Below are 13,412 nucleotides of genomic sequence, written 5' to 3' on the forward strand. Positions count from 1 at the left end.
AAGAACTCTTATTGATAGGAATGGCTAATTGGAGATTGGACTCTCTCCTCCTCCCTCTCATTTTCTTCCCCTTCCCCTTCTTGCACCTAGGGTTAGTGTTTGATAGATTGGCTCTTTGAGTTGAGTTTTTCCGCCATTCTAGTTTGTTGCAAGAAGTGGCTTGTAATTGGATCTTAGGAGTAATCTAAACATCAATCTCGTGTTGAATCTTGCATGCCGAGCATTTATCTTTTCTCTATTTTCGGAGCTATTTTCGTGTGATTTTCGACTCGCGAGTTATACTCGATCTTTTTGCAAACTTCTTTTTGGACCTGTTAATTCTTTGGGCCGAGCATCTATGCCTCCATTTCGATTCCTTATGTTTTGAGGAAGTTTTTTTGAAGTTGAAGATTCGATTTTGAGTCCTTTACCTGTGTACCCTTTTGTAAAGGGCCTTTGACCTCCATACCCCTAAAAATTGACTTGCACCTCTATACCCTCGCGTTAAGTTTTGTTTATCCAGTACTCTTTTGGACGGAATGAACACTAACGGTGGCTCACCGAGTTAAGAAAAAGACAATTTTGCTCTTATATGAAGGACGTGTTTCCCTCTTGAGTTTTTTAACTTTATGGCCTTTATGAAAATTGATGTTAACATGTTTGCTCTTCGGAGTCAGTTGGAGGTGCTGGAAGGGAAGCGTTTGCCAGTGTAACATTTTTTTGTTTTTAATTTCAGGTATAATAAAAATAAACACATACCAATTTAAAAAGAAATAGGGCATGCTAATTTAGAAAGAACATTTGATTTCACAAATAAAAGACAGCAATATGGCCGCCGCGGTGAATTAGCAATATGGCGCAGCCTCCCCATGCGTCCAGGAACAGGATGGGGCGAGCCCTGCGCCCACGCCGTGCAACCGCAGGGGGCGGCCCCCAAGGATGCTGGCGCGGCCCCCCAAGGCTACTGGTGCGGCGGCGGGCGCTCCCCCGCGCGTGGCCCCAGGCGGGCGCTCCCAGTGGCCGGTGGCGTGTTACAGTACTATGGCGCCTAGGGATAGCAGGGGAGGGGAATCGGGCCGAAGAACAGGGCAAGCAAGAGGAACCGAGGAAGAAGAAAGCGGAGAGAGGAAGACAGCAGAAGAATTCAGTTACCAATTCAGTTACAGACACCGTCTCCGGACCGGCATATTTATGCCTCATGGGGCCTCGCCCGATAGAAGCCCAACAATACTGTCGGCCCAAAAGCTATGAAATGGAGTTCAAACTTCCCTCCATGGCATAAACCTACTCACAAGTATCATTCAGAGCTGGGGACATAACACTCCCCAATCCTAGGAAAAGAAACTGTGCAGATTGATGGCGTGCTAAGAACAGCGATGAGGGTAAACCCTTAACCCTAATCCAAACGACGACTGACACCACTAATCCCATAAGCTAAAAACTTCTAAAACCTGTGGGGAAACATATTCAACAGCAAGGGAATGACTCACCTAGGGTTTGCCCTTGAAAAAAAAACAAAGGGAACGGCGATGGTGATGGCAACTATGGCGAATCCACTCCGTTCCCTCTTGTTCCATGCATCCAACCTTGCTGCGTTACACCACACAAGGCGGCACCACCAGGAACAGCGAGGAGAAGCCATGGAGATTGGGAAAAATAGAGAGAGGAGAGGAAATCCAACTGGTTTTTGAAGAGGAACAGCGACGACGGACGGCGGCGTGCCCTAATCTTCCTTCTCTTCTCTTCTCTTCCTCTCCCTCTTCCCTCTCTTCTTTGGATCACGGCACAAGGGGTTGGCAGCGTAGGTAGGGGTGAGGAGATTAGGGTTTGGAGGGGGTTGTACTGTAGCACGTGGCTACTGTAGCACGTGGCTACTGTAGTACGGGCCCGCCCGCCCGGTAGCTAAAAAAATATAACTTATTCATCAAAACTCCAAATGCGTCATGTAAATAGTCAAACAGAATGTACTCGACGAGCTCTACGCAACCACAGTGTCTATTTGTTCATTCGAACTATGGATAAAAAATAATTTTGGCTATCAACTTTATGCTTTCCCATGTAGAAAGTGTATTTTGCCCTTTGTTCATTTTGCGTGTTACACTCTCCCCTCCTTAAAGGAATTCATCCCCGAATTTAACATCACTAACGCATGGTTGGAAAAAAGAACCACATATAAACAACCTATTACTTACCAGGCTCGAAGAGCTCCGGATATTTCTTGCGTATCTGCACCTCCAATTCCATTGTGGCTTCCCGCTCTGACTGATTAGTCCATAGCACCTTCACGTACTTGATGGTTCTATTCCGCATAACATGATCAGAAAAAACCAATATGCACACTTGGTGACACTCATTTACATCGAAGTTGCTGTTTAAGTAATCGTGTTGACGATTTCACTCTCAATTACCTATTCGAATTTAAATATGTACAGAAGATGGCAACAAGTTATTTTATGTCTGGTGGATGTCCTTCCATTTTAAAATAGATGCATATTCTATAATATCACATGTTTAGTCTGTGAAGGTCCTTATATTAAGCAACACATTATTGGTGGCATCGTAGCCCCAATCAGTGAAACCTTAAGCCAACTGCATACATTCATTCATCCATCCACTACTTAGAAAAGTGCCCATAGGCACCGGTTGGTGAAGGGCTAAGGTACCGGTTTTTGAACCGGTACCCGGAAACCGAGACCAATAGTCATGGTCATGAACACCGGGTAAAAGAACCGGTGCCTATGGCTAGTATTTTTTGGCAAAAGTGGTTGGGTAGGATTCGAACACAGAATCTCTTGTCTCGCGTGTATCTTTCTTACCATCTCGCCTACACATCATTTTTGATGAGAAGATAGATATTTTCATTTTGAAGTAACTCATGCACAACCGGTACCTAAGGCTCTTAAGGTACCGGTTGGTGTTACCAACTGGTACCTAAGGCTCATCCATAAGCACCGGTTGGTGGTAACACCCGGTACTAATATAAAAGTTACCACCCGGTACCTATGGAGAGCCTTGGGTACCGGTTGGTGTTACCAACCGGTACCAAAGGCTCATCCATAGGTCCCATCCACCCCAAAAGTACCGGTACCAAGATGAACCGGTACCAATACTAGCATTGGTACCGGTTCATCTTCATTCTGGTACTTTTGGGGTGGACCTTTGGCGTGTTTTCTACTAGTTATCTGAATATCTCCTCTGCTTCCCCAACCCTCTCCCCCACCCCACCGCCACACACCCACACCCATCTTGTGCTGCTGTGAGTTGTGAGTGCACAATGGCTGAGTTCGTGATTGGGCCGCTGGTCTCCATGGTGAAGGAGAAGGTGTCCAGCTACCTTCTGGACCAGTACAAGGTGATGTTAAGGCATGGAGGAGCAGCGTCAGATTCTGGAGCGAAAGCTGCCAGCCATCCTGGATATTATCCAAGATGCAGAGGTGAAGGGTGCCTACTGGCCTGGAGTAAGAGCTTGGCTCAAAGATCTCAAGAAAGTGGCCTACAATGCAAACGATGTCTTTGACGAGTTCAAGTATGAGGCACTACGAAGAGAAGCCAAGAAGAAGGGGCAGCACAACATGCTCGGCATAGATACTGTAAGCCTCTTACCTGCTCATAATCCCATTCTGTTCCGTCACAGGATGGCCAAGAAGCTGCAGAAGATTGTGCAGACCATTGAGGTCCTGGTCACAGAGATGAATGCCTTTGGTTTCAGTCACCGGGAGCAAGCACCACCATCTGTGCAGTGGCGGAAGACAGATTCAATAATCCTTGACTCTGAGAAGGATATTGTTAGCAGATCCAGAGATGAAGAGATGAAGAAGATCGTGAGGATACTGCTTGATGAGGCTAGCAACATGGATCTCACGGTCCTACCTATTGTTGGGATGGGGGGGATTGGGCAAGACCACCTTTGTGCAACTCATTTACAATGAACCTGCAATGGAGAAGCATTTTGAGCTTCGGAGGTGGTGTTGTGTGTCAGATGATTTTGATGTTGGTAACATTGCAAACACAATCTGCAGGAGCACAGAGAAGGATCGTGAAAAAGCATTGCAGGATCTCCAGAAAGAAATAAGTGGAAAGAGGTATCTCATTGTGTTGCAGGATGTATGGAATAGAGATGCTGATAAGTGGGGTAAACTGAAGACCTGCCTTAAGCAGGGTGGCACAGGCAGTGTAGTACTGACAACAACTCCTGAGGCTGAAGTAGCTCAAATAATGACCATGGGTGTAGCCGAAGCCTATAGTCTTGAGATGCTGGGTGAGAAGTGTTGGTGGAGAGCGTCTCCGGAACGGACGAACACTACAACAGTAAGGGACAAGCACACAATTCAGGCAGTAAATGTTCTCTCTCTATTCAATGTGTCCCATCAATGAACATTACAGGGGGTATTTATAGGTGGCGTTATGCCTCCAATGTACAATTACTCTTTTGCACCCTTACACCCGGTTTATAAAAGGACATAAACCGAGCAATCATATACGTGCCAGGATCAAGTCACACGTATATACAACAGAATGAACAATATATCATAGCACATATCACGTAAAAAGATATAATAAAGCAAGTACAAATGTTATTTATTACATTAATGACAAAATGTCTGATACAGCGGAAGCGTAAAAACATATACGAGAAACTCTCGGAAGCAGGGCGCCACAGGGACGTCGACTGGGAGACGAACGCCTAGAAGTCCTCGTACTCCTGGTAGCTCCGGGTGAACTCCCTCGCGTCGGCAGAAACTGAGCAGTAGTAGAGTATCCCCAGAAGAACAAGAGGAAAAAGTGTAGAGGAAGCAAGGGTGAGTACACAACTCGTACTCAACAAGTATAACACAAACTATGAGGCTCTAAGGTTGGCTGACTTAACTGCATTAGCTTTTAATCTTGGTAGAATTTTATTAAAACTAATTACTACAAGTTGATGATTTACCATAACTCAGTTACATAGTAATTAATCAAAAGTAACCATGAACTACTGAGAACCAAACCGAAACCACCAAGGTAACCCCACTAATCAAAAGGAGGATCTGGGCCGCTCATGACCGTGAGCATGGCTAGTATACCAGTTTTACACTCTGCAGATGTTGCACATCTTTACCCACAAGTCGTGAGCTACGCTAGTTGTTCATCACACTTCCTTATGTGAGATGGCTAGCAAACTCACTACGAGGCCTTTACAAAGAATCTCGTTGGTAAGGAGTAACCGCGAGGGTGGATCGGCGACTATGGAGCAGGTCTAGTGGGCGTCAAGACACAGGTGCACAGACCAAGCACAGACGAGGCCACTCAGTACGAGGGCCATAGAAGCTTACCTCCCCTGCCCCATAGGTAAGTTACTCCAAACCAAAAAGACCTAATTATTACACCAAGACCGTCCCATTCCAGTCTTGTGGTTGCGCGGTTGTCCCAGGTTGTCGCTCTAATGGCGTACGGTCCTTATGGAGAATAGCTAGCACAAAATACAGTGCGAGCCCCCTAAACCAAGTTTCTAGAAAAACCAATTTTTAACGAGTCGTGAGCCACTCAAACGGGCCACTCCCAGAATTAAGTTGCATATACCATTAATCAAATTAATTAAAAAGGACCAAGTGTGTTATAACGCGGCAACCTAGCACAACTAATCAAAATGCTGCCCAAGGGATATATAAAGGATATAAAGTGGCTAGGAAAGTCCTTATAGGCATACAGTATTAAAATGCAGTATGAAAATGTATTTAAAAGTGATAGGTGGTGTTCATGTTATACTTGCCTTCCTCAAAGTTCTCATGCTGCTCAAACTGCTCTGAAGACGGTGGCTGCTCCGGGTACTGGTACTCCTCCGAAGGATCAACGTCTACTCACGATCGCAACGCCAAAACAAGTCCAGCACATAGACATACATGCAAACAAAGGTAAATACTAAGAAATAGTACAACAATACATAAAAATAGCAAACAAAACTAAGCTAGAACTATTCTACGCATTACAACGATCGCGTGGACATAAAGAACGCCTAAAACGGAGCTAGAACGTGAAAACTACGCTTAAAACAAGATCTAGGGGCTTAATTGTAAGAAAAACAGAGTTTTTGGGGGTTTTCTGCGAAAACCAGGGACTAAAACATAAAAACCGAAAAGATCCAGGGGCTAACACGTGAAAAGGTCAGGGGTGGACGGCGGGTTCTATATCTAAAAAGCTCAGGGGCCTAAACATAAATAACAGTGGCGGTTTGGAATTATTTTTGAAAGCTTCTGGACCGCGGGTTGATTTCGATGAAAGACAGGGACTCTTTAACAAATGCGCCAGGTCGAACTGGTATCTATGCGCGTGGGCTGTTGGATCTTGATCTAGTGGCTCAGATCTGATGGAAACTCGATCTAATCTTGCGCATCCACCCTTGATCGGACGGCTCAGTGCTAGGGTTGCGAGGGGGCGGCGGCGCGAGTCGCCGGGCTTGAGTCTCCGCGGCGGCGCTTCACCGGAAGCTCATCGGAGAGGGCGGCCTAGGTGCTACAGGGGGTCTTTTGGCCTAGGGTTTGGTGCAAAAGGAAGCGCTCGACATGCGTAAACAACTGGGGCACTCAAGGAGGTGGTACGGGGCTGGGACAAAGGTCCTCGCCGACAAGGGCGGCTCGGCGCGGCCGGAGTTCACCGGCGTGAGTCATGTTGGATGTTCTGGGCACGGGTCAGGGCCTACAAACTAGCGCAAAAGGATCCGTGGCTCGGGAGGTGCTCACCGGGGACCGAAATCGGGTAGGGCGGCCGTGCAGGGGCGGCAGCGTCGATGGCGAGCGGCGGCGCACGGACAGAGATCGAGGAGGAGGCGATGCAGAAGGAGCCCAGGCGCTTGGACCCCTCGGATCGACGTGCGGTGCTCCTACGAAGCCGGTGGGGGGTCAGAGGGACCCGAGGGCCGGCGGCGGTGAGAAATCGGGGTGGCGGAAGTGCTCTCCGGTGGCGGCGCTCCTGGCGGAATTCGGCGAGATCCGGGCTGGGGTCGATGGACGATGCTGCGAAGAGACTCCAGGCGGTGAGGGAGTGCTGCTGCGCTGCTTGGCCGGGGCTCCGGTTCGGCGGAGCGGCATGGCCGCGGCGGCGCAGGGGCCTTTTCACGGCGGAGCAGTGCGGGCGCGCGCGAATTAGGTTTTGGGGCGGCGCTGGCGTGGAGAATGAAGTACAGAGGGGTGCGGGCGGTACTTATAGGGCGGCGGAGCGTCCTTGGCATGCGTGCCCAGGATGGAAACCTCGCCAGGGATCTCGGCGTGACAGTTGCGCAAGCGGAGGGCGCGGAGGGGACGAAGCTGCAAGGTGGGGTCGCTTGGTCCGTGAAGGGAGGGGCGACGCGCAGCGAGCGCGCGGGCGAACGGAGTGCGGGAAAGGGCCGGTGCGCGAGAGCTGGGCCGAGTGCAGCGTTGGGTCAGTGCGGTGGAAGCTGGGCCGCGGGTGTGGGCCGCGCGGGAGGGGGCGCTGGGCCGCGCAGGTGGCTGGGCCGGTGCAGTAGAGAGGAAGAGGAGGAGGAGGCGGACTGGGCTGAGGAGAGGGGTTGGGCTGGAAACTGGGTTTGGGTTTTCTATTTTCTTTCCTCTTTTCTATTTCAAACTTAACTCAAACTCTTTGAATTCAAACTTGAATTTGAATTCAACCCTAGCACTCAAACAAATAAAACAATGCACCAACATGAATGCAACAACGAGTTTAACCTAAAAAATTTAATTACTTGTGAGAGAAAATTAATTTAAATGCATGTCTAAGCATATAAAACCTTAGAAAATTAAATAAAGCCAATTAAATTTATTATGAAATGCTGAAGTTTAAATTAGGGTGTTACAAACCCTACCCCCTTATAGGAATCTCGTCCCCGAGATTCAGCTGGACTGGCTAGCAAAGAAATCTGGATATGTCTTCCTCAGGTCATCTTCTCGCTCCCATGTAGCCTCAGCTTCACTGTGATGACTCCACTGAACTCTGCACATCTTGATGCACTTGTTCCATGTAACCCTCTCTGATGTCTCCAGAATCTCCACCAGATGCTCAGTATATGTCAGATCTTCCTGCACATCTAACCCATCCAGTGGTGCCTGCTCCTCAGGTACTCGTAGACACTTCTTCAACTGAGAAATGTGGAAGACATCATGCACTCCAGAGAGATCAGTGGGCAACTCTAGGCGATAAGCAACTTCGCCTTTCCTCTCCAGCACCCTGAATGGACCAATGTACCTTGGTGCTAATTTCCCTTTTATATTAAACATGCAGATTCCCCGCATTGGTGACACCTTCAAGTACACATAATCGTTCACCTTGAAGGTCAGGTCCCTCCGTTTGCCATCTACATAGCTCTTTTGCCTACTCTGTGCAATCCTCAGATTCTCCCGCACAGTCTGTACCATCTGCTCTGCATCTTCTATAATGTCAGGGCCCAAGAGCTGCTTCTCAGCAATCTGATCCCAATAAAGAGGAGTCCTGTACTTTCTGCTATACAATGCCTCAAAGGGGGACTTCTTCAGACTGGCCTGGTAGCTGTTGTTGTAGGAAAACTCAGCATACGACAGGCACTTATCCCAACTGGTACCATACTGAATAGCGCAGGCTCGCAACATATCTTCCAACACCTGGTTGGTTCTCTCTGTCTGCCCATCTGTCTGAGGATGATAGGCGGTACTGAAGCGCAGCTTCGTATCCAACGAATCATGGAGCTGCTCCCAGAACCGTGAAGTGAACTGAGATCCTCTGTCAGATATGATCTTCTTGGGCACACCATGCAAACAGACAATCCGAGAGATATACAACTCTGCAAGTTTGGCACCGGAGTAAGTAGTTTTTACTGGAATGAAGTGAGCAACCTTCGTCAAATGATCCACTACTACCCATATAGAGTTGTACCCCTGCTGAGTACGAGGTAATCCCACTATGAAATCCATCGTGATCTCCTCCCATTTCCTCTCGGGAATCTTCAACGGCTGCAACAAACCGGCTGGTCTCTGATGCTCTGCCTTCACACGCTGACATGTGTCGCAGATGGCCACATACTCGGCAATTGAACGCTTCATCCCGGGCCACCAGAAATGCTCCTTAAGATCAAAGTACATCTTAGTACTGCCCGGATGAATAGAGTAAGCCGTATCATGAGCCTCACTCAGAATCAACTTCCTGAGATCATTCCCCTCTGGCACACAAATCCGGTTCTTGTACCACAAAGTACCCTGATCATCCTCTCTGAAATGAGGAGCCTTGCCTTTCTTGACTAACTCACGAATCTCCTGCAGCTTCTCATCTTCCCTCTGATGCTGCCGTATCTCTGCCTCTAGAGTGGGCACTGCCTCGAATGCTGCACTCGAAGTATGATGCAAGAAACCCAGACTCAACTGCTCAAACTCCACACATAACTCCTGAGGCATCTGGAAAGCAACGGCCATGTTGGCATAGCTTCTTCTGCTCAGAGCATCTGCCACAACATTGGCCTTACCCGGATGATAGTGAATCTCCAGGTCATAGTCCTTGACCAGCTCTAACCATCTCCTCTGCCACATGTTCAGCTCATTCTGCATGAAAATATACTTGAGGCTCTTGTGATCAGTGTAGATATCACACTGCTGCCCGTACAAGTAATGCCTCCAAATCTTCAGAGCATGCACAACTGCGGCTAACTCAAGATCATGAGTGGGATAGTTCAGCTCATGCCGACGTAACTGCCGTGAAGCACAAGCAATCACTCTGCCCTCCTCCATCAGAACACAACCAAGACCATCCTTCGAAGCATCACAGTACACCGTGAACCTCTTGCTCTGGTCTGGCAGAGTAAGGACTGCTGCCGTAGTCAACCTCTTCTTCAGCTCATCAAATGCCATCTGATGCTCATCAGTCCATATGAATGCTGCATTCTTCTCTAGCAAGGAAGTCAGGGGCTTCGCGATCTTGGAGAAATTCTCAATGAACCTCCGATAATATCCTGCTAAGCCGAAGAATGACCGGACTTCCTTCACCGTCTGCGGTGTCTCCCACTCGAGCACATCCTTCACCTTGCTCGGATCAACTGCAATGCCTCCCTTGGAGATGATATGACCGAGGAATGGAACCTCGTCAATCCAGAACTCGCACTTGCTGAACTTAGCATACAGCTGATGCTCCCTCAATCTCTGCAAACACGAGCTTCAGATGAACTTCATGCTCTGCCTCTGACATGGAAAAGATCATAATATCATCAATGAAGATCACTACGAAGACATCCAGATAATCCATGAAAACCATGTTCATCAAGTGCATGAAGAAAGCCGGGGCATTAGTCAAGCCGAAAGACATGACTGTGTACTCATACAGCCCGTACTTGCAGGTGAATGCCGTCTTCGGAATATCCTCAGGATGGATCCTCAGCTGAAAGTAGCCCGAACGCAGATCAATCTTCGAGAATACACGAGCACCTCGAAGCAGATCAAACAGATCCTCAATACGGGGCAGTGGATGCTTGTTCTTAATGGTAACTGGATTGTAAGGATCGTGGCCCAAGAAGGGGGGGGTTGAATTGGGACTTTTTCAAATTTCTATCTAGTCCTTAATCTAGACTAGTATTGCCCAATCTAAAAATTTTAAACCTAGTCACTAGAGCATGCTAGCACAAGGTCCTTAGGTAGGTAAATACACTATCATGATCATGTTGCTTAAAAGATATCACACTAGCAAGATCAAAACCTAAGCAAGAGATCACACTACCATGCAAGTTGTCCTAGTCGAACTACAAGCAATCAAAGACAAGAGTAACAACAAAAGGATTTAATTGCTTGAAATAAAAGTAAGTGACACGAGACAACCGGATTTTTTCCCGTGGTATGGAGGAGTTGACGCTCCCCCCTAATCCACGTTGGAGCACCCACACAAGGGTATAGCTCCCTTACTTCACTAAGGAGCAAGTGATCACTAAGAATGCTCTTTCTCCATCTCCAGAACGACGAGCTTCACACCGTGTACAATCTTCTTGTCTTGGGGCTCCCACAAACACCAAGAGCTGACCAAGAACCTCCCGATCACCAAGACCGGCTAGGTGCCGTCAAACACCAAGAGTAACAAGCTCCTAAGCCTTCACTTGACCTACACTCAGTTGGCCCTAGCTCAAGCACACTTGCTATACTTGCAAAGGATGGATTCTTCAAGGTTGAAGCACAAACAAAATGCTAGATCTTCTCTTGTTTGCTCAAAGCACTTTCTCTTCTTCTCAAGGATGGCCTCATGTATTCAGGGTGTCAAAGGCAACTGAAATGAGCCATGGGGTGCCCTTATATAGAGTGGAAAGAGTTACATAGCCGTTGAAAGTCCACTGCAGAAAAACCGTGAGCACCGGAAGAACCGATGGGTGTCAGTTTTGAGGCGTCGGTTCAACCGGTCTCTCTGTGTCCAAATTGTAGCCATTGGGGTTCTGACACAGTATCCAGGCTTGTGTCATTGCACCGGTGCATGCTCCGTAGGGTCATTGGTTCAACCGGTGCTGAAGAGGTTCACTGACCAACACAAACAAGCTCCCTGGAACATAGGACGTCTGATGCACCGGTGCTTTGATTCTGAAGCGTCGGTTCAACCGGTGCTGAAGAGAAGTTGAAGTCCACCAAAACATGCTCTCTGGAACATGGTACATTCAATGCACCGGTGCTTATTTTTTGACCGTCGGTTCAACCGGTGCTATAGAGTTTTTGACTTGACTCTTGCCTGCATCCAGAGAAGATAGACCGACAGGGCATCGGTCCTTCCGCCAAGCATCGGATGCTCCGACGCTAGGGCACCGGTTCAATCGGTGCTGCTGTTTTTCTTTGTTTTCAGCTGAATTGTCTTGGATTCGAGTGTAACTTAGATTGTTTCTTCTCCAAGCGTTGTGTTGACTTCTATTGACCATCTTGGGCTATTTTTGAGCGAGTGTGCATGTTTTCTAAGGCCAACTTAATTTTGATCAAGCTACTAACTCATGAACCCCTCTTAATAGTATGGTCAAGAACTAAAAACTATAAACCCTATCTAAATCAAGTGTCCTTCATCTCCTTGTGACACTTGAGACTAGAAAGGTCCTTAATCTTTTGAAAAAAGAGTCCTTGGCACGCATGGTTGTTTCGAATTGAGGGGTCTCTTTTCACATTCCATATGAGACTTAACTATTCATTAATATTTCCTTCAAAACATACGTTAGTCGCATACGATTGTCATTAATCACCGAAACTTACCATTAGCATCTATCGGCCTAGATGCACTTCAATCTCCCCTTTTTTGTGATTGATGACAACACAAAGTAGAGATACACAAGATATGAAATAGTAAGCGATAAACAAGCATGCATGACTCGAAAAAAAGCACATGTAGGGACATGTCAACACAGAGCATACACAAAATCCAAATTAACAAGTCCATACACAAAATCCATGAAGATCCAAACACGCCACAAACCACCAAGCTCCCCCTATCTCTACTCCCCCTATCTATCTCCCCCTTTGGCAACAAAGCACCAAAAAGAAAGGCGATCTAATCCTGAGCTGGAGAAGGCGGGGTCTTCCGGCTGGGTCCGGTGGAAAACTGAGTGGCGGAGTCGTTGGCGTCGTCGTCCGTCCAGTCGTCGTCGACCGAAGAGGACTTCTGCTCAACCGGAGTCGTCGGAGCAGCAGAAGTAGCTGGTGTAGCGGTAGTAGCTGGCTCGGCGACGACCGTGGAGTCCGTCGGAGGGGCAGACGTGACGGGAGTCAGGTCTGGCTAAGTAGGGCGCACGACGGAAGGACGGAGCACCTCGGGCTGTGAAGGCGACTCAAATGTGAGTGACTGAGCTGATGGGTGCTGGAGCTGGTGTAGGATCCGCTGCTGCCTAAGGAACTATGCACACTGCTCGGCAGTCCAAACACTAGGCTGTGGAGCAGGTGCCGGAGCAGAAGTGGAAGTAGCAGCAGGGCTGGCAAACAATCCGGTCGGAAGAAAAGGTGATACCAGGAAGGATGCCAGAGGTGTCTGCACGAAACCGCCAACAGGTGGAGCAGGTGCTGTGGGGTCGAACTGGAGATGCTGGGGTGTGGGGAGCTGAGGCTCAGGCAGTCCAGTGTGACGGTATAGCTGACCGAAGCATCCCGAGAAGAATGTGAACATCTGCTGCTGAATCTGGGACTGCTGCTGTAGCTGTAGCCTCATGGCCTCCTGCTGCTGTCGAATCCCCTCAAGCACTAAAGTCTGGGCCTCCTGCTGGCGAGCCTGCTCGGCTTGCATACTCAGCTGAGCTGCAGCAAACCGGTCATGCTGGTCAGAGAGCCGAGTAAGTATAGCTGCAAGAGAGTTTGGCTGTGTGACCTGTGCAGTGGTAACTGGAGGAGCATGGGCTCGTGCTGCACCGGAGGATCCTGCCTCATCGTCATGAGCACCTCGAGGAACAGTAACAGTGGAAAAGAAATCCTCGTCATCCTCCGAGTCCTCTGAATCTGTGATCAGGTAGTGTGGGAGCTGGG

At 48.3% G+C, this 13,412-nt stretch overlaps 1 protein-coding gene and 1 pseudogene across 1 annotated transcript in view; both read left to right on the forward strand.

Annotated features, from left to right (window-relative positions):
* The first annotated feature begins 3,165 nt into the window (after window positions 1-3,165).
* LOC120691002 lies at window positions 3,166-3,946 on the forward strand (annotated as a pseudogene).
* LOC120691001 (putative disease resistance protein RGA4) overlaps window positions 3,912-13,412 on the forward strand; it is a 51,425-nt gene continuing 41,924 nt past the window's right edge. Inside the window, exon 1 of the mRNA XM_039973950.1 lies at window positions 3,912-4,244. Coding sequence (XP_039829884.1) covers window positions 3,916-4,244 — 329 coding nt within the window. The 5' untranslated portion in view covers window positions 3,912-3,915. The remainder of the gene's footprint in view (window positions 4,245-13,412) is intronic.

This window comes from Panicum virgatum, chromosome 9N (assembly GCF_016808335.1).
Source record: "Panicum virgatum strain AP13 chromosome 9N, P.virgatum_v5, whole genome shotgun sequence".
Lineage (NCBI taxonomy): Eukaryota > Viridiplantae > Streptophyta > Magnoliopsida > Poales > Poaceae > Panicum > Panicum virgatum.